The following is a 20,071-nucleotide window of genomic DNA, read 5'->3' on the forward strand; positions in this document are numbered from 1 at the left end:
ATACTACTTTCATACTAATGGCTAAACATAAATAATGACCCTTAGGTTTTATTCACACACTACACGCTAACATTAATAGCTAAATGAAGCTAAGCAGAAGACTATGTGATCTAGTTACTTCCAGATGAAAAAAAAAAAAAAAAGAAAGTCATCTCTGATAAAAACTACATACCATGAATGAGCTTTTACACTATGTGCATTTTTGCCCATGTGTGCGCATCAAAATTCAGAACATGAATTTCATGCACTGCCATACATTTATGCCTAATACTTCGGTCATCAATCTCTCAGTTAAGACTGCAGATGTCATGGGCTGTCTTAAAGAACCCATTAATGCATATCTTCAACTTTTTATAGTTCTTATCAGTTTCAGTAATTGAATTGTCAATGCCACACCATCAAAGTTGTTTGTTTGTGGGGTTCTTTTGATATATCACTGATTAAAACTGTCAGAATTAAGATGAAGTTCATGAAAATGTTGACACACAGTAACTTCAGTGTCACTAGCACTGTAAATTCAGCACTAGATTGAAGACGTGTATGAAGACAATGCATTTGTTGTAAATGCCATTAAAGTTTGTGCTGTTATTTATTAACATTGCAATTCTGAGTCAGACAAATTATACAATAGTCTGTAATTAAACATGTGTGTAAACATTCAGAGCCCTCAGAATACATGGGATTACTTCTTCTGGAACACACCCTATCTTTTGGTAGTGCTCATTAAAGGGCAGAGTTAAGGCCCTATGAAAAACTCCACAGCCATCTCCTGAATGCTGCTGTCAGGAGGAGTTAGAATATATTCATATTTATGTGAATTTTGTTTACAAGAATAGATCTGGCAGGAGCTGCAAGAGTTTACAGGATTGTATTTGATTAGTCAAAAGCACAGATTAGAATGTCAGCGAGGAGACATGAGAATTGTGCCCACCTCAGCTACCAAGGACACAGAAAGAAGCACAGTCAGCACTGCAAAGCACTGTGTTCCTGCTCTATTACACTTCCTAAAAATCCCTGAGCAGAGGGCTGCCTTGATGTGAGCTCAAAAATATTATTAAATATGTAATGGAAATGTTGAACATTTTCCAATGTCAGGGACAAAGTGCTCTATAACTGATTCAAACCCTTTGCTTCAAACCAACCTAAACAGAATTACCACCTTATCAAGAGTCTGGGGCATTTGTTATTTTGCATGCACTGTACCTTACACAGTATGTTAAATCTGCTGGAATCACTGCTAAGGGCATTGTTTAACTCAAGACAGAGCAGAGGAACACACAAAATATGTATGTTCTGATCTGTTAGAAAGCATGAATATACACCTAGCAACATTTACTGAAAATCTGAAAAAATCAGGTTTTATTATACTCAGTCATCATTTCTTTCTTGTATCTTGGTAACAGATGTCATCATTGGCCCATCCAACTCCCAAATCCCATGAAAAAATTTTCCCCTTTCTAAAGGGGAAAATCAGTATTTCCACTAGCAATCCAACCTATGCTTAAAAGAATCACCCAAGTTTCATTTGTATATGGATAAATTATAACTAATACAATAGGAAAGCAAGAGCAGTAATATGCTGGCAGACTGGAGCAAAGCTTTCCTGACTTGCTCTCATATGTCCAAGGCACTATGCATCAGCACTGTCCATTTGCCTTTCAACATCCTCATTTTCCAAGCTGGGCCCTGGAGCTACAGCAGTGAGAAACCTGTGGAAGATGCAGCCCTTCCTTCTGCATGTTTAGTGGCTGAAACAGAATCCAATCCTCCCCCTAAGAAAAGCACCCACTGAAGCTGTGCTCATCCATCAAATGCAAAATCTGCTTCCTATTTTTATACAATCCTGATAGGAATGACATTTTAAGCTCATCATGTTTTTCTAACATTTTTTACCCAGAAAACTGGTAGTTCTTTGATTACAAAACTTAAATGATCTCAGTTCTGGCTGAACTCCAAGACATAAGCACTTTCTTCTGCTGTCTCAGCTATTCTCCTGATGTCAAAGACACATTAAAATAAATGTGAACCATATGGCTCCCCAGCAGATTACTCACACTCCTGCATCAATGAGGGCAAAGCAATGCATTGTCACCAGTGCAGAAATATCTTAGGCACGTGAAATTTCAAAAGGCTGGAAAAAACATGTGTGAAGCAGCCTTTTGGATTGAAGCTCTATCTTAGACCAGTGGAAATGCTACATTTCTTACACTCTACTACCAATTTGAGAGAAGAGGGACAATGCTGTGGAACACCACCACCTACCTAGAGCACTTCACTGCTCTATCCATCTAGTAGCTTCTTTTAGGATAAAAGCAAAGCTAAATTCACAGGAGGAGCTGGATGGGAAGGCTTGCCTAATGCCAGATTTAAGTCACATTTGAAAAGGTTTTTGAAAATTACTAGCTCACAGAAAAGTCTGACATGAATAGAGAGGGATTAATTTGTATTTTAAGCACTTTACCTCACTGTCAAGTGTTTGGTCACAAATCTTGCAGAAATGTTTAATTGTTAGGATACATACTAGAAGATGGAACCTGACCACTAAAATTTCAGTGAAAGATCCAAGTTTACTTCCTCAGCACCCTCAGTTCCAGAGTGCTTTTCTGTGACATACATCACACTAGTCCAGTTTCTTCATTCTGTAAATATCATCAGCCTGTGGGGAGGAGTGGAGATGGTTAAGTGCTCTCTGCCTCACCATTTCCTCTAAATGCCAGCTGCTGTTCCATAGGTGATTATTCCTGACCTTGGCCCCAGCTTTGTGAGGAGGGAAGCCCTACCAGGGATCCCTGTAGGAACACCCATGCATAACAATTGCATTGGCTGAGCTCTGCTATGACAGTGCAGGCAATCCTTCATCCCATCCCACCTGTGGCTTCTGTGAATGGCCATTTCATGTAAACACAGCTACCCATTCAGCTGACTGACACTTTGCATTTACAACCATATTTTATGGACCTATCATGAGCATCTTCTGACAACGCTTATTTTGTTTGATGTTTTCTAAGCCAACAAAAACATCACTTAACACAAAAACTATCTCTGGTTGTTTTGTGCACAAAGTGCACTAATTTAAAACAGACAACTTACTTAAAAATACAGAAACATAATTAGTTGCACAAATCATTCTAAAAACTAGTGGGAACCTGCTTTATAACCTCTCTTTTCAATTTTTAACAATTCTCACCACAGTATTCCTTATTCCAGATGAAGAGATGCTGTCATGGTATACCCTGTCCTGTCATTCTGTGTGAGTTTGAGCTAAGACACTGCACTACATTTCGCTGAATTTATTTGCATCTCTTGCTTTTTAATGCTCAGATGAGCTGACTGATTTTAAAATCAAATACAAGAACCTCTCAACCTGTTAGCATTTCATAACATGAGTCAACAAATAGCAATAAAAACATATTCCTCATTAACGAGGAAATTCCAAGCCTGGTTGCTGGCAACATGAATAACTGCAAGATGCCATGAAAAAAGAAATGCCTGCATTTAGTTACACATGTTTTCCCATAGTAAACCAGCACCACCACTTCTACCTCATTCAGAGCTGAAGTTTCTATCATTAACCAGCAATTAAACATGCAGCTTAAGTTCAAAGCTCAGGTCAAGTCTTGTGCTATTGACCTTATACCAAATAAAACTTTATCCCTCTATGAAGATAATTCAGAAGAAGCTACACCTTCCTAAGGATTTCATGCCTTCTTTTACATTATGCATGGGCACATATGTAAGGCAATCTCAGTAAGTCAGCAGCTCTACAAAATTCAGACAATGCTTTACAGGGCACATTGAAGGAACTGTAACAAGGATGTACTTTTGTGTTTTCAAATTCCTCATTATATCTAATTGCAAGATCAAAAGATGGCAAGAGCACTTAGAGACCAAAGAGCTTTCTCAGAGCCCTCAGTGACCTGTCAATTCCAAATGAACCAAAGTAGATCCAAAAGTACTCTAAAGACAGTACCCTAATTAGTGGAATGGCAGGACCTGTGATTATGGATAACCCTGCTCACGACAGTGATAATGTTAATGGCAATAGAGAGAGAACTGATGGAGGACATCAACCAGACTGTTGTGATGGCAGCACCTTCTGTTGGTGATAATCACCTTATCAGAGAAGCTGCTGCAGGCCATCTCAAGTGACTGCAGGCAAGGAAGAGAAGTTTCAGCTACAGGACACTGAAGTTGAAATGGTAGAGGAAAGCAGCAGCTCCTTATGTTTCTTAAGAAATGCATCTGTGATTAATGTGCTATTGGGAGTTATTACCAGCACCAAAGTGCAAAAGACAGGACTTCACAAGGTCGCCACAGGTCTTTCAATTGCACACAATTCTGTAAGTTAAATACAGGTATTCTTCTGTATCAGAAAAAAACCCACCAAGCATTTAGAGGCAGGTACCTCACCAAAGCAGGGAGAATCACAGAGTCATCAAATTATTAGTTGGAAAAGAACTCCAAGATCATCAAATTATTTTAGACTGAATACCACCATGCCCCTTAAAGTGTATAATGAAGTGCCATGTCTACTTGTTTTCTGAATACTTCCAGGGAAGGTGATTTCTCCACTTCCCTGGGGAGCCTGTTCCAATGCTTAACTTTTCTTATAGCAAAGCAACTTTTCCTAATATCCAACCCAAACCTCCCCTGGCACACTTTGAGGTCATTTCCCCTTGTCTGTGAGAAGAGACTTCCCACCTTTTGACAACCTTTCATGGAACTGTAGAGAGCAATAAAGTCTCCCCTGAGCCTCCTTTTCTCCACTGAACACCCACAACTCCCTCAGCTGCTCCTCACAGGATTTATGTTCCAGACCCTTCATGAGCTTCATTACCCTTCCTTGGAAGGGTATTGAATATTCCCCAATGGCTGAGCTGCAATGTGGAACTCAATGTTCCTCAGTGCACATAATACAGGAATGGTCAGAGTGTTGTACTGACATCCCCAACAGCAATTCCAGGTTTTTCAGCTTGCTGTGGAGCAGATGAAACACAGCAGTGGAGTGGCAGAACTGAACAGGGCAATTGAAAGGAGCTCCAATGGCATTTTCAGTACTCCAGCCCTGTATTCTGTGTATGCCCAAGTCCTGGCTAATACTGAACGTGCAACGCTTGCACTGCTACTGAAAGATGAACATCCTTCTTTCTGATATGAAGGCAGGTCTGTGAAATGGGAAAGGCATGTGGACCAGCCAGCAATACACTTTGGCACCCATTAAAGGAAATCTGCAATGACTAATGATCTGCTGAATCAAACTGAAATTGCTTCAATAGACTGAGAAAGGTAAGTGAAACACACAACAGGGACTATATCTGCCAGCAGTAATGAAGGCACTCCATCACCATTTGCTAAGAGACTTAAAAATGTGCACATCTGTAAAAATACACACACTATATAAAGAAAATGCTAATGGTAAAATTTGTCTGTTCTTTATGGACTGTAATTTTTATTTACTGACTCAGTTGCCCGCAGCCTAGGCTAGGGATTTATTAATTTCTTCTTGTTGCTGTCTTTATTTGTTTAAATGGATATATTGTTAAAGAAACTCTGTAATTATCCCAGCGTAATAGTCACAAGCAATAGCACTTAGGGCCATCTCTGTCATGTGTTTTCTGCCATCACACTACAGGGTTAATTGCTGAGAACAAAGTCATCTTCTGCTGGTTCTGCCCCACCTGAATGATCCACAGCAGCTGTGTGCCTCATTTAGCTGGCAGGTTAAACTGACTGTAAGACTAATTGAGCACAATTCTTGCTAGGCTCCTGTTTATCTCGCCCAATACATATAGTATCAAGGGTTGTGTAAATACAGAGATGCATCAGCTGTGCTAGATGGATTCATATACAAAATGCCTGCTTCCTAAAGTGCTGAAGAGATTGTAGTTACAAGTAATTTAGAATTATCTCTTTGTCAGATCAATTAGAAAGAAAAAATAAGACTTAGAGGACCGTGTTAGCTTTTTTTTAAATTCTCCGTTTAAGAATTAATTTATAGATCTTGATGCTGACTACAGGTCACACAACTCTCTCCCTCTTTTCAATCCATAAAAGAGAGTTTATAGTCAACTTCATATTCACCTATATGAAAACAGAGCAGAAAAAAGACAGTACACAGGATCTGACAGTGTCCCACTAAATAGAAGAGAAAATGGTACAACACATCAGGAAGTAGCTGAGGAAGATAACCCCCATCAAGGAGGTATTCAGGCATGTAACAGAGGCAAGGAATCTCGACAGCCTTTTTTCTGCACTGGCTCTTTTCAGTCTGCTCACTGAAAAAAGTCTCACAGAACTCAACCTTATATTTAGATTCAAATATTCAGCTTAGAAAAGCTCATCTCTTGTCTTTTATTGTGGAAGATGAATGAGTTTAAAGCATGAACAAAACACCTTCCAATGAACACTGTTAAACAGTTGCATTAGTATACATTACGTGTGCATGTAATTTTCAGGTGAATCTCACTTAATGGCTCTTAAGTAATACAGGGGTTCTATATTTGATTTCTTGGAATTTAGGCTGGTGCATCTGTATTAAAGACAACACTTTTAAAAAAGGTCAATGCACACATAAACTACTTGCTCTTTCTACTTCTGTATCACCAATGGATATACAAAAATGTTTTGGTTTTTTTAATGTAATATGTATAATTTCTGTATGTATGCAAGTGCACATACAGATAAACATTTATTACTCTGGCCACAGGTATCTCAGTTAGATAAATCACTAATCATAACACTGAAATACTGTAGTTTCTCTTACAGAAAGGGAAGTTCCTTTAAACTAAATTGTTTATTATGTCAACTACAATTAAAGCTTATTGTTCCATGCATGTACTACAACTTCCAAGTTTGTCCCCTGAATTGTTCCCTTTCATTGTATCACCTGTGCATGTATTCACAATAAAATTGTGGTCTTTTGTGTGGGTGGGAATGACTGTTTGATGCAAAAAGCCTGTTTTCAGTCTACAATGAATAACCAACTAACTTCTTCAACAGATGCAAATGTTAAAGTAGCAGCATGCAGATAATACTGTCCCCAAGAAAATTTTCTAAATACTAATCTAAATTTAAATTTCTAAATACTACCGAAGAGGTTTACTGGGTCCCTTACTCCTTTGTGGCACTTCAATAAAATAGGTCTCCAACTAGCACTGCATCTTAAATATCATATAGCACCTCAAGAGTGTCCCACGTAAACCTGTTTCAAAAGCTGTGCCTGTCCCTCCTGTGCACAGGAACATTCCCTACCAGAGCAAATGGGATTCAGACCCACACATCCAAATGCCTGCTCAAACTGAACAGCAGCATCTGGCAGGTTGTGCAGTTATAAGAACATTCATATCACATGCTACAAACGTGGTTTCTAGGCACATCCACCCACTCAGTTACATGGAACACACTCTGGACAAGCAGCAATGAGGAGCCTCACCTACTCCTTGGCTCACAGTTTTAAGGAATAACTCCATAGAGAAGATTTAAATGCAACAGAGTTGAAGGAGGCAAACCCCTGCTTTTTAGAAGATGCAGTTCACTATTAATAAATAATATAACCAACTAAAACACGTATCATCAACTGCAAACATAAACTGTAAATTTATCATTCCCAGAAAGATATGCTGCAAATGTAGCTTGGCTAACTTAAGACCAAATTCTTATTTGAATTATTACATTGCAAAGTACAGAAATATCCTCTGGTACCTGAAAAACAGAAACTATTGAAATAATGTTTACCATACACAACATTCATCAGTTCCAAGTAAAAGAAAGCTTATATTGTTTTTAGAGAAGAACTCTCACCAATACTGTATTACAGAGAGCTGACAGCTGCAATACATTCAGCTAAGGAAAATAAACTGAGCTAAAGCACTTTCCCTACAGTACCTGTTAGAACTATTTTGAACACAATTGCTAACATTAACTACAAACAGCTACATAATTCAAGCAGCAAATAGGTAGGAGCTTCCAAGAGACTTCAAACTTTTACAACAGTCTAACAGACAACAAGTAAAAGAATGTAGGAGTATTTTACTAAGTATTTTTGAGCAAATCACAAACTGAACATCATGGAGAGACTGTTTCATGATCTGCTCAATTAAAAATCATCATGCTTATCTAACCACAAAATTTATTTTATTTTGAGAAACAGGAATAATTCTTTGGGTACGCAGAGTTAGTACTTACGGGTAAAATGATTAGAAGTGGATGGATTGACACTATCACCACTGTCAGCACTTTCACTGCTGGAAATGTCATCATCTGATTCCCTCACAGAGGAACAAGGTGAGGAGCCATCAACTTCTTCAAACTTCCTCTTTAAAATTCCACTCATTGCTGCAATGCTGTCACATGTACCTGTAACAGGAACAGAGGCAATGAGGCACTGAAACATCCAGCTGCAGAATATGCAATCATAAACTCCAAAGTAATTTTTATTTCAAAATAGCAGTAAATTGCCACTTCTAGTCTTGAATAATCATTTAATATGAAATTACACATGACTAATTAGGAGAGTGAAGCCATAGAAGAAAAAAATCTTAAGTCCTACTCTAACTTGACATGTATGGAGGTGACTATTTTGCTAGAATAATCTGTAACAGATTGCTTTCAGGGAGTATTTTCCCCACTATGTCAACAGCATCCCTATCTTCTTCTAGGTTATGGTGTGAAATTTCAAACCAAGAAAAAAATTACGGACCTGGTCCCTCCTTTGGCTGCCACAGGAGGAAGGAAAGCTCACAATCAGGGATGAAATCAAGAAGAAATCATCCTGAACACTGTTCCCAATGCTAAATATAAGTGATGTAACCAGTGTTCACACCAGCCTTTAAGAATTTCATCCGATAATTCCAATATTACAGACAGGTAAAAGACAGTGAAGGCACAAAGACCACATATAAATTTGTGCTCAATAAACACCTGGATTTCTGAAGTTACCCACACCAGTTAAAGACACCAACTGCCTCCCAAACCTTCTCCTCTCCCAGCTACCAGGTCTATGAAAGGCAGGTCGCCCTTGACTAAGCTCATCTCCTCCTATCACAGGGTAACCTGCCCAGTGGTAGAGGCAAAGGCTGTGGATATTGTCTACTTGGACTTTACTGAAGCCTTTGACAATGTTTCCCACAGCATCCCCACGGAGAAACTGAGTGCTTACATCTTGGATGGGTATAAAAACTGGCTGGCTGGATGGCCCAGAGAGTGCTGGGGAATGGAATTAAATCCAGTTGGTGGCTGGTCACTAGTGGTGTTTCCCAGGGCTCTGCTGAGGCCAGTCCTGTTTAAATATCTTTATCCGTGATGTGGACATGGGGATCAAGTGTCCATCCCCTCAGTCTGTTTGCAGATGACAGTAAATTGGGCATGAGTCCAAAGAAGGGCAGTGAAACTGGTGAAGGTCTAGAAAGTGACTCACACGAGGAGCAGTTGAGAGAGCTGGGACTGTTCAGTCTGGAGAAAAGGAGACTTGGGAAGGACCTCATCACTCTCCAAAACTCCCTGTAAGGACTTTTTAGCCAGCTGGGGGCTGGCCTCTTCCAGGTAACAAATGACAGGACAAGAGGAACTGGTCTCAAGCTATGCCAGGGAGGTTTAGATTGGGTATTGGGAAAGAAGTCTTCAACACAAGGGTGGTCAAGCGTGGGAATGGGCTGCCCAGGGAAGTACCATCCATGCAGGTACTTAAAAGATGTGTAGATGTGGCATTGGGTACATTGTTTAGCGGTGGACTTGTCAGGTTAATGGTTAGATTCAATGATTTTTGAGGTATTTTCTGACCTAAATTATTCTGTGATACCAAAATGAAGAAATGAAATGCCTAATATATTCCTGAGGTTGAGTAGAATACTATAAAGCTAAGTATTCATGCAGAAATTTAGCAGCATGTTCTGATTCCAGCCAGGACAGAGTTAATTTTTTTTAATAGTCCAGAGAGGGCAGGGCCAGGACAACAAGGTTATTCTGTACCACCTCACATCATTACTGGGGGCAGGGGGAAGGGAGTCTTTTCTGGGGAGTAGAAGTTCCTGATGGCTCCAATTCCAAGGCAGAGAGAGCTGGTGTTGTCTGTTGTGGGTTTCCACAGGGAGCAGTAACATTTCTTGTACTCTCTGTCATGAATATTGTTGCCCTTACTGTCCCTCTCCTTATCTCACTGCCATTTCCAGTAAATTGTTCTTATCTGAACCCACAATCTTTACCTTTTTTGCCTCCTATTCTCCTCTCCAGCCACTGCAGGGGGGGAGGGAGAGTGAATGAGTTTGGAGAGTTTGTGGGAGCACTAAACTGGGGAGTGCCTCCCTAAACCGTGACACAGCAGAGGTGGAAATATTGCATCTAATTAACTAACTGAGGAGAGATCAAGAACAGCTGGAGCCTGCCCAGGGCACACAGAGCTGCCACCATCCTGCCTGCAGCACTGCAAAACAAATGCTCCTAACACTTACCCAGGCAAAAACTTTGTCTGGGATTGATGACACATTCTACTTGTCTGGGACACACAACCCAGCACTTAGGATTTGACAAAGGGTTCTGCTCAATCCCACTGAAAGCAAGAAAAATAAAAAATTCATTTACACTGCTCATGAAACAGAACTATTAAAATCTCTATAACTACCTTTAGGATTCCTTAATTCTGGACCAGCCACATTTGCTCCTTCCAGGAAGCTGAACTGGACACCCTCCAGAACTCCCTTCCAACCAACATTTCCATGGCTCTGTGTTTAAAACCCCAATATATCTGTGAGGAAGTTTGCATAAGCTGGGCTAAGTGGCTACTAAAGAAGACAAGGTTGAAGCAGAGATTCCAGTACTGGCCAACATGTTTAACAATTAGCACATTTCAGGGCTTTGGCTCAGGCCTCCTCTTGCTCTCCTGGATTATGCAGGATGAAGCAGGTGCCAGAACCATTCCCAGCAGGCAGGCTGGATGAGGGCACCTGGGTTTTGGCAGAGGCCTGACAGCCCAACCATTGTGGACAAGAGCTGTGTCCTGCCACTTGGCAGCAGAAGCCAGAGAATGCTGTCCCTAGCCCATGTCTGTCTTATCTTTTCAATTAGTACAGGGGCAGTCTCAGGGATGTAGCTGCTGTGCTCTGACCCTGCAAGCACAGCCCTTCAGCAGCTGGTACTCTGCTATCTTTGCTCACTCTTGGCCTCATACTAAGTCGTTTCAATGTCTCCCATGTATTCTACAGCTCCCTTCAAGCCCCAACACCAGTTTCTTTCCTGGAAAAAAAAAAAAAAGAAAGCGACAGTGTGAAGAGAATTGCAACCTTTCAGCATGGTATAAAGTCATGGCAAGATAAAGGTGGGTATATGAGAATGAGAACTACCAAAAAAAAAAAAAAAAGAGAGAGAAAGTAAAACAAAACAAAACAACAACAAAAAAAAAAAAAATAAAAACCAAATAAAAAGTAGGACTCACCATCTTACAGAGTCTGTGAGACTAATTCCAGATCATAATTCCACAAACACTGAAACCTGTCTATATGAAATTCATGGGTTGAGGTGGCAAGAGCACAGTGGTTTCTTCCCAGTGCAAAGAAGTTCAGTTCTAATTACTTGTTTTGCTTTGCTGACAAAGCATTTTACTTTGCCTGCCAGCTCCTAAGCACAGCAGGAGGGACTTATGAGCAGGTTTGAACTTGCCTTTCTAAGTCAAAACTTTAAATTGCATACACATTATACAACATTTTAATGATATTATTAAATTGCAAGGATTAGAACAGAAGTTTTATAATAAGGGAGTTCATTCACTTCTTGAGAATCAAAAGCTCTAAAAAACACACATGAGATTGTACCAAGTTTAATATCCTGTCTCCAGCAGTAGTCACTATTTAATGCTTCAATGGAAAGCAATGGGATGCAAAATCCTGCCAAAACAACTGCAGATACACAGCTCTGCTTCCTCATCCTTACAGCCAATTTCCCCTAAGCATGAGACTTGAAATATTGCTACATGACAGTGCCCAGCCTCTTAGAAATTCACTTAACTTGGTCTCCTGAGGCAACAAGTTTCTTATTAGTTTTCTGTGCGAAGAAAAAAAACCACAACAAAACACATCTTCTGAAACTATAGGGACACCCCCTTCAAAATCACTGCAGTTTCTATCTCTGCAATATTTTGGACAGTGAGCAGCAGGAAGGCAGCAGTGTCCAGCAGCATGCTGTACTAGGCAGGACTACACAGATACCCCCCACAAAGTGGGGACAGCTGAAAAGAATCACTGACATCTTGTTGCTGTATTACAGTGGTATTTCCATTTCAGTAGGGATTACATTACATGGGAGGTAGAGGGCATCTGCTGATCCTGTACAGAATTAGGAAACACCTTTATATTTGGGGGTGTGCAGGTAGGGAGCAGCAATGGAGACAGAAATGGAACTGCACATTAAGTCCTGCATCCCCAAGCTGGGGCAGCTGTCCAATGGCTGCAGCTGCTGGAAAGCACCTGGAACGTTCCTGCCTACGCTCCCAACCTCACAGCAATGCAACCCTTCACAGCCTGCCTGCCCCTGGGGAGCTCCCCAAAGCCACACAGCCTCTTGCTGACACTACTCCTCTTTTGATGTGGGAACTAAAGCATTCATCAGCAAGAACAAGGAAGAGAAAATGAGCAAGAAACCACGCAGGTCTGAAACACTTGAGCACTTGTTTACTATTCAGATTCTTCAAATTCTGAGTTAATAATCCCTACAACAAGATGCAGAATCCCATCAGAAGGTGTAGCTCAGGGGAATAGTGTAGAGGGAGCACTGGTCCCCAATAGAGCCAACACGTGCCTGCTCTTGGAACTGGTGCCATATTTCCTAGGCTATAAAACAAGAACAGAGGGAGTGATGTGCCACCTCAACAGGTACACTTTGACACCTCACAGCTACAGCTGTGTCCCCCCTGTAAGAGCACAGGGACATACAAATGGCTGATTATTGCCTGCTGACAGTGAAAACAACAGTCGCTTTCACTGGAGTAGCCAGAAACTTTGAAATTACTCCAGTGTCCTTGTCACTGGTCGTCCCTCAGACCAAAACCCCCTTCCTAGAAGGCTCTGCCAATCTGTCACCAAATTGTCTTCTTCAAAGGCATGTAAGCTTTTCCAGGCTCTCACTTTCAACTTCCCCTAACATAAAGGCACTTCTACACATACCCAAAGTTACAGAGAGTTGAGATATCTGAGCCAGTTGAGGTCTCCCTGGGAGCCTGAAACTTCGTGCTCTTCCAAGTAAGGTGACCAAGAACAAAAGGAAAATCTATTATGAGTGCAAAGCATGTTGAGAAGGAAAAAGGACAGAAATGCTGGGCAGACCCAAACCCATGAGCAATTGTTTATGTACCCAAAGGCTGGTAAATACAGCACTTGGCTGCTACCTGTGCCCACCCTCTTTGGACGATGAATCTTGGCATTATTTTCTATACAGCAAAATGGTCTCCACCTAAACCAAGGACTAGGATGCTCTCCACTAAGCTACAGCTTAGGGGCAGCAGGTACTGCACAACAGACTCTGCTCTCCAGCACCTGGGTGGATTTCTTAGCTGCGCTGCTTTGTAAATTAACAAGAGACCCATTCAGCAGCAGGTCTTTACAAGAATGATGTTCTGAGATGAAGAGTGACCTATGCTCTGCTCTTGAAAGGGAAGGGCAGAGTACCTCCCTTCAGGAAATACTGGACTGTGACTGTGGAGCACAGGGAGCTCCAACAGCCCGAGCACGGCTCCATGCTGAAGGGTAACCACAGGGACACGGGGGATTAAAACGTTTCTCTGCAGCATCGAACCTCCAAGTGCACTTCATTAAGTGGATGTGACTTAGAGACTAATCCTGAAACCTTACTGAGAAGCAGAAGACCTGCAGTCCTCAATGACTACAGCCAAACCTCAGCACAAGAGAAAAACAATTCCTGCTCAAAGAGCCATTGGAAGGACAGGGAATTTCAGCCATCCTCACACTCCTCCTTGCACCTCTGCATCAGTAAAGAGCAGCTTTGCTGGCTCTGTAATTCTGCCTTGTCTTCAAATACAACGGGATACTGATCAATTCTAAAACACTTCAAAAAGAAATGTTTGATACACAAAGCAGATGTATTAAATAGTAGGATCTCTGGGGGAATGACAGTTTAGCTTATTAATTACCAAAATTCTGTTTATGAACATAAATTTCCCCCTTCTCCCCCCTTCAATAAAAGGCAACTGAATTCCTGTAATTTATCTTCTGGACTCCTTAAAATCAACTTCTCTCTCTAAAAGCTTTAATTACCTCTTTAAAGCATTACGCTTGCATATTCCAGCTAACGTAACATCAAAATTACAATTTCAATACCTAGTCAGAACTTCCCTGTGAGGAAATACACCTTATATTACACAATGCTTGCTTTAATTGAGAAAGCTTTAACTCTTGGGATTAGAGTTACACAGTACGTAGTTGTAGCCTACGTGCTTGCTTTCAAAAATATTTCCAGGCATTATGACTTCAAATGCAGAGGAAGTGTAGTGAAAGTGTCAACAATGAGACTGCCAAGGGCATGGTTGGAAGAAATGGCTACAACAATTTAAATGGCTAAACAAATATAGGCTAAAAGTCAAGTCAAGGGTAAAGATATAAATTCATACTGCCTCTGGCAGGAATCAATTATGCTGGCTATTCTGACCTCTAAATGGCTTCTTCTGGAGCGGGAACATGAAAAGCTTACTCTCACTCTCTTGCTTTTTACCTATTTTCTCTCATCTTCATTACAAGTTACATATGTATGTTCCACATGTCTAAACTTGGCAAAAAATTTTTAAAAGGAAAAAGAGATAAACTGTTTTATCTGCGTTAAAAACCAACACTAGTTAAAAATTTTGCAACTGCAGTGGTTGAAAAGCATTCTCACTCCAAAGAATATTACTGAAAAGACTGGAAATTCTTAGTAGAGATGTTTTGAGAAATGTCAAAGATGTGCCTAAAAACATGAAAAATTGCCTGAATTAGTTGGGTTTTGAAAATGGTAATACAGGCCGAGTAACACCACAATGAAAGAGGCAAAACTGAAGAAAGAAAAAATCATGAGAAGGGATTGAAGCAAAAGGTTATGAAAAGATTACTTTCATACAGAAGTGGGACTCAGACAAAAATACTGTTTCAAATTTCCTTCACTATTTAAAAGAAATATAAATGGAATAGCAAAGCCATGCTCTGTCATGATCACTGGAGGCAGTTATAAAGAGGGTGGTATACAAAAATAGAGGGGTCCTCAAAGTTGAGTGTTACCATTCATGGTGTTCATCTGGGCTATGTATCTGAACATCTACCTAAGGTGGTTTTGCATTAGCTCAGCTCACTTTGAGCAAGCAGCACAATCAGCAAAAGCGGATCAGCTGTACTAATACACACAGCTTTGGAGCAGAACTGATCTGTGGAGCAGAGCACTGCCCTAACACAGACCATTTGCAGCACCCCTGTGAAATACATCTTTAGATTCAACAGGCACCTCAGAAGTGTAAATACACACTTCTTTGGATATCAAAATAAATACACAGTAGAGGGTCATAAGATAGAAAAATTATGCTATTTAGTAATAATTATTTAACAAATAAAGGAAATTTTGTTGCTCTTCTAACATAGGTGTTCTTTTGTCATACACTGGTGAAATTTAATTACATATATACATTTAACGTACACATTTACTATGCTTTAACAAATATAAGAACTCACCACAGAGGTGGCATGAAAAAGGGTCTCAGCTTATTATGCAGCAAATCCTGTGATACTGAGGCCCTGCCTGTGCTCAGCCAGCAGCCATTTGCGTTTCAGCGCTGCTGCAGCGTTACACAATAGACATGCTCAGCACGTTCCCTAATGGACACTGTTACCACTCTCCTCCCTTCAGCGCTCAAATTCCAGCTGGGCAGATGATTTTGACCAACCTCATGCCTTTGCCTTGTCACATCCACTCAAAAAAAGGCACAGCTACAGGAATACCTTCTGCTGTTCCAATGCAAGCACGGACAGATCTGGGCGCTCCAGGAGTTTCCAGGTTCAGTGAGGGAACACATGAAAAACAGTGCGGAGCCCCAACACTTCAACAGTCAGAATATATTCTTTGGACTTCAGCAACAAGACATTTAAAATTTATTGTATGATCTTGGTTCATTGCATCAAATGACTTATAAGGAACCAATCAAAAGATTTTTGACTGATGGGATTTTTAATTTTTTTTTCCTTTTTCTGCTTTTTTTTTAAACATCGAAAGCATAAAAATGTCCAATAACAGCTTGTTTTTATCTTTTTAATAAATGCTGACATTAGAAAGAACATAATTAACCCAATTCTCTAATAAAATCTGTGCTGTGCATATTTTAAAGACTCCAAGTAAATATTTGGCACAGCTATTAGTAGTCATGTAAAGTTACAGACTGGCTTCTTTGGTAGCGCAAAACTCTGTTGCTATTTTTTACTAAAAAGCTGAAAGAAAATGGTAGAAACTAAACAGCTAGGAAAATACCAAGAAACACATTATTTTCATCAGCAACAATATCTGAGGAAGAATAAAACAGGCCCCTAAAAACAAAAAAAAAAAATTTGGTCAGCAGGAGCCAACATTCAATTGCCACCAATGAATTGATTGTAGCTCCATGGCATGACAGTAAAATCATGACTTCATTCAAGGCTTGGCCTCAAGTAGAGCCAAAATTAGTAAAAATATGTTTAAGTGCATCTTTCTCCCTAGAGAATAAAGTCAATAAAACTATTCGTACTGGAAAATATAAATTATTAATATCTACTGGAAGGCTCTGATGTTTTGAAATTGCTATCTTCAAAAATAGCTTTATGGCTATAATAATTCAAGCTTTCTATCTAGATCAAGGACAATGCACAACCAAACTATAATGCTACAATCTGCATTTTTCATGCACACCCAAGACAGTCCTAAGTATATATTCAAGTCCAGAAAAAAAAATTACACAAAAATAGAAGATGTAAAATTGCTATTTGTTTCTAGGATTTGCTTTTTGACTTTGCACCGTTCATGGTGTATCTATTCAACTCTGAAAAACAATATATTTATTTTTTTTAAAAACTGGAGATTTTTAGAAATAATATTATTTCACAATTAAACACTGATGAGGGAAATTCACCATAAAAAGACCCCTTAACACACACAACAAATTACTGAACGCAGGAAACATTGAATTCATACAACACAACCATGAAGTCTTCTTCTGCCACTGACATATATGTAAGGAATTGACCTAATCTTCTAAGAAGGACACAAAGTAAAAATAAGTTACTCAGCTATCAGCTAAAAATGAGAAGAATTTAATTTCAAATTTACAAAAAAAAAAAAAAAAGAAAGAAAAAATCTGAGGAACAAATGGACCTTTACTATTTATGGATTTGTCTCTTCTGGATGGATTACCCAAGGCACAGTATGAGGGCTGCTTCACTGATGCTCTTCCCCAGGGTCATGGTGTTTAAGCTTTCCTCTATGTGGTTACTTTGATAATCAGGGTCTTAGCCACAGCGCAAATTGTTTTTTACTGGTGTGAACTAGCAATCTCTCTTTCCCATCTCACCACCCATTTGCACAATACTTGAAGAAGATTAACTGCTTCTGCTTCAAGCTCAGCTGATATGAGCTAACAGGTTAAAAAAACTAATTAGGAAAATATGAAAGACGTATTGAACAATATTACAGGCACAGAGAAAGCATAACTGCACAAACCTAATTTCCTTACAAAATGAGTCAAAAAGATCAGCCACACTAAGATTTCGAAGTCTCAGATTTAGTGACCATGGTCAATAGAATGAGACTTTTTTTTTCATGAAGAGAGACAAAATAAGCATTATCAATAAAGTAAAACGTTTCTCTGTAAGTCTTCTCTGTATTTTCAATAACTGAAAACCTCAGAAATTACTTTAAAAGCATATATTCAATTACTGGCAAAATTTCCAATAGTAATTTCATATTTGTGGCCAGCAAAAATTCCCCAGAGGTTCTTACTCACCTGTACATAATCAGCACAAAGGCACCCAAAGGAAGGGCCTGTGGTGCTAACACAACATGACAGTCCACAGTAAGATGAACCTGAAATTACATTCCCAGCTGTGTTAAAATTGAATGTTGACTCTCTTCACTTTTTTTTTATGCTAAAGAAAATTTGGTTTATGCCTGTAGTGACTTGTATACTAATAAACACGTCTAAGAATTCTTTTCAGTTTGCTTTATAATTCAAAGCTGAAAACTTCCTTAGAAAGCTGACAGAAGAGCTGCAGGTCTAATAATAAGCATGTTCCCATGCAATTCCCAAGGCACTCTTGTCACTGAGACAATGATGAATAGGAGCTGAGCAGCGAGCCCACTGCCATCTCATTGCCTGACTTGTAAGCACCTTATGACCATTCAGCACCACTTCAGCCAGGGGAGTCTGCTGGGACAAAATTAATTATCTGCCCTACACTCTCCTGAAAGCACTGCTGTGAAGGTATGTGGCTTACACTTCCTACCTGAAGTGGGTTCCTTTTATTATTTGATGCATTTTGCTTTATTAAATCCCTGATCACTCTGTCTTTTCCAAAGGAGCAAAAAGGTTAATACTGTGCAATTTCCACTTTTCCATTTTATTAATGAAAGATGTTTGTTTAGAAGCAAGAGTAGGTGAGAAGCATAATAGTAAACAACTGAGCAATTTAATTGAAAGCTACAAAGTTAAACCTCTGGCTACTCTGAAAGTGAATTCTTCCATAAAGACTCTGTTACAACAAGACAGCAAAACAATGGCAACTCTGGGAGTCAATTCCCCCCTGAGTTGTGGGATTTCCCTTCCTGCCCCTAAAATAAAATATTTAAAAGTCAAAATATTTGCTTAAGAATAGCCTGCTCAGCTGTCACAGTCCATGTTGGAAGTAAGCAGTGCTACCATTTGATTTCCACACTAAAATCAATTAACAAACACATTTTGTCCTTTCAACAATTTTTGTTTACCCTATCACCCCCTACAAATGGCATTTACTAGAGATGGCTATCGCTTAGGAAGTGCAACTAACAACATCTGCAATCCAGCTTCCTTGTTAACACATTCATGATACATTTAAAGCAGACTCTGCTCAATAATGACAAAGAACAAATTTTAAATCACTAAGAAGTTCATCATATCCCTATTCCAAACACCCGACCTCCTCCTGCAGCAGCACCATGTCAGCCAATTCCACCACCCCAGGAGGAGGAGCCGGGCGCGCCTCAGGTGGGACAGGCCACGGGCACAGACCGGCCCGCTCACAGCAGCCCGGGGAGATGTGTTAAGAGAGGGAAGCCTTGTTCCGAGATGTGTTTGCGAGGGAAGCCCTGTTCCCGACATGTGTTAGAGAAGGAGCCTTGTTCCCGAGCTGGGGTGCCCAGCAGGGCCTGGGGCCGCTCCGGCCCCGCCGCACACACAGCGCGGCCCCGCAGCCCGGGCTGGGCCCGCAGCCTCCATCCCCCGGCAGCACGGACAAAATATCACCTCCTTATAGGCGTGCACAGAAATGATTTGCCAGAATTGAATAAATAAATGTAATGAAGGGGCAGCATGCTAATGAGAGCTACAAATACCACAGAGGCTTATTTACTCTGCAGCCTCCCACTACATAATGGTATCGCTGCTTGCATTTCCTCAGAATCCAACAAGCACGCGAGAAGGAGAAGCTGCCATCGGTAAATGATGTTGTAGTTCCTGCCCGTATCGCTCAGAACGACTGATGAGGGTCAGGCTCCATACTCTGCAGCCCACATTTCCTACTTCACATTAGACAATGGAATAAATATGCAAATCCCTGCTGCTTATGAAAGAGCAGGATACAAACCAGCCCCAAAATCAATCAGGACTTCAAGTTATATATTCCATGAAATTATTTATGAAGTACTAAACAAAAGCCATGGATCTTTCCATCTGAAAGCCTGAATGCAAATTGTCCAATGCATTTGGATGCTAGTTTTTAAGAAGCATCCTTGCTCATATTTTTGCATTTAAGCATAGAAAAGCCTTAAAAAAAAAATCAAGCAGTTCCTCTTCCTTTTATCCTTAACTTTACAATATTGAAGTTGTCCAGTTACA

General features: G+C 40.1%; 1 protein-coding gene across 5 annotated transcripts in view; it reads right to left on the reverse strand.

Moving 5' to 3' along the window:
• The window catches only part of CSRNP3 (cysteine and serine rich nuclear protein 3), a 96,903-nt gene that overhangs the window by 17,263 nt on the left and 59,569 nt on the right, over positions 1-20,071 (reverse strand). For all 5 annotated transcript variants that reach the window (XR_010440926.1, XM_064717634.1, XM_064717633.1 and 2 more), the window contains one exon: positions 8,185-8,355. Coding sequence is in view for 4 of the 5 variants with exons in the window: in XM_064717634.1 (XP_064573704.1) it covers positions 8,185-8,355 (171 nt within the window). In the remaining variant the exon portion in view is untranslated. The remainder of the gene's footprint in view (positions 1-8,184; positions 8,356-20,071) is intronic.

Source organism: Zonotrichia leucophrys, chromosome 7 (assembly GCF_028769735.1).
Source record: "Zonotrichia leucophrys gambelii isolate GWCS_2022_RI chromosome 7, RI_Zleu_2.0, whole genome shotgun sequence".
NCBI lineage: Eukaryota > Metazoa > Chordata > Aves > Passeriformes > Passerellidae > Zonotrichia > Zonotrichia leucophrys.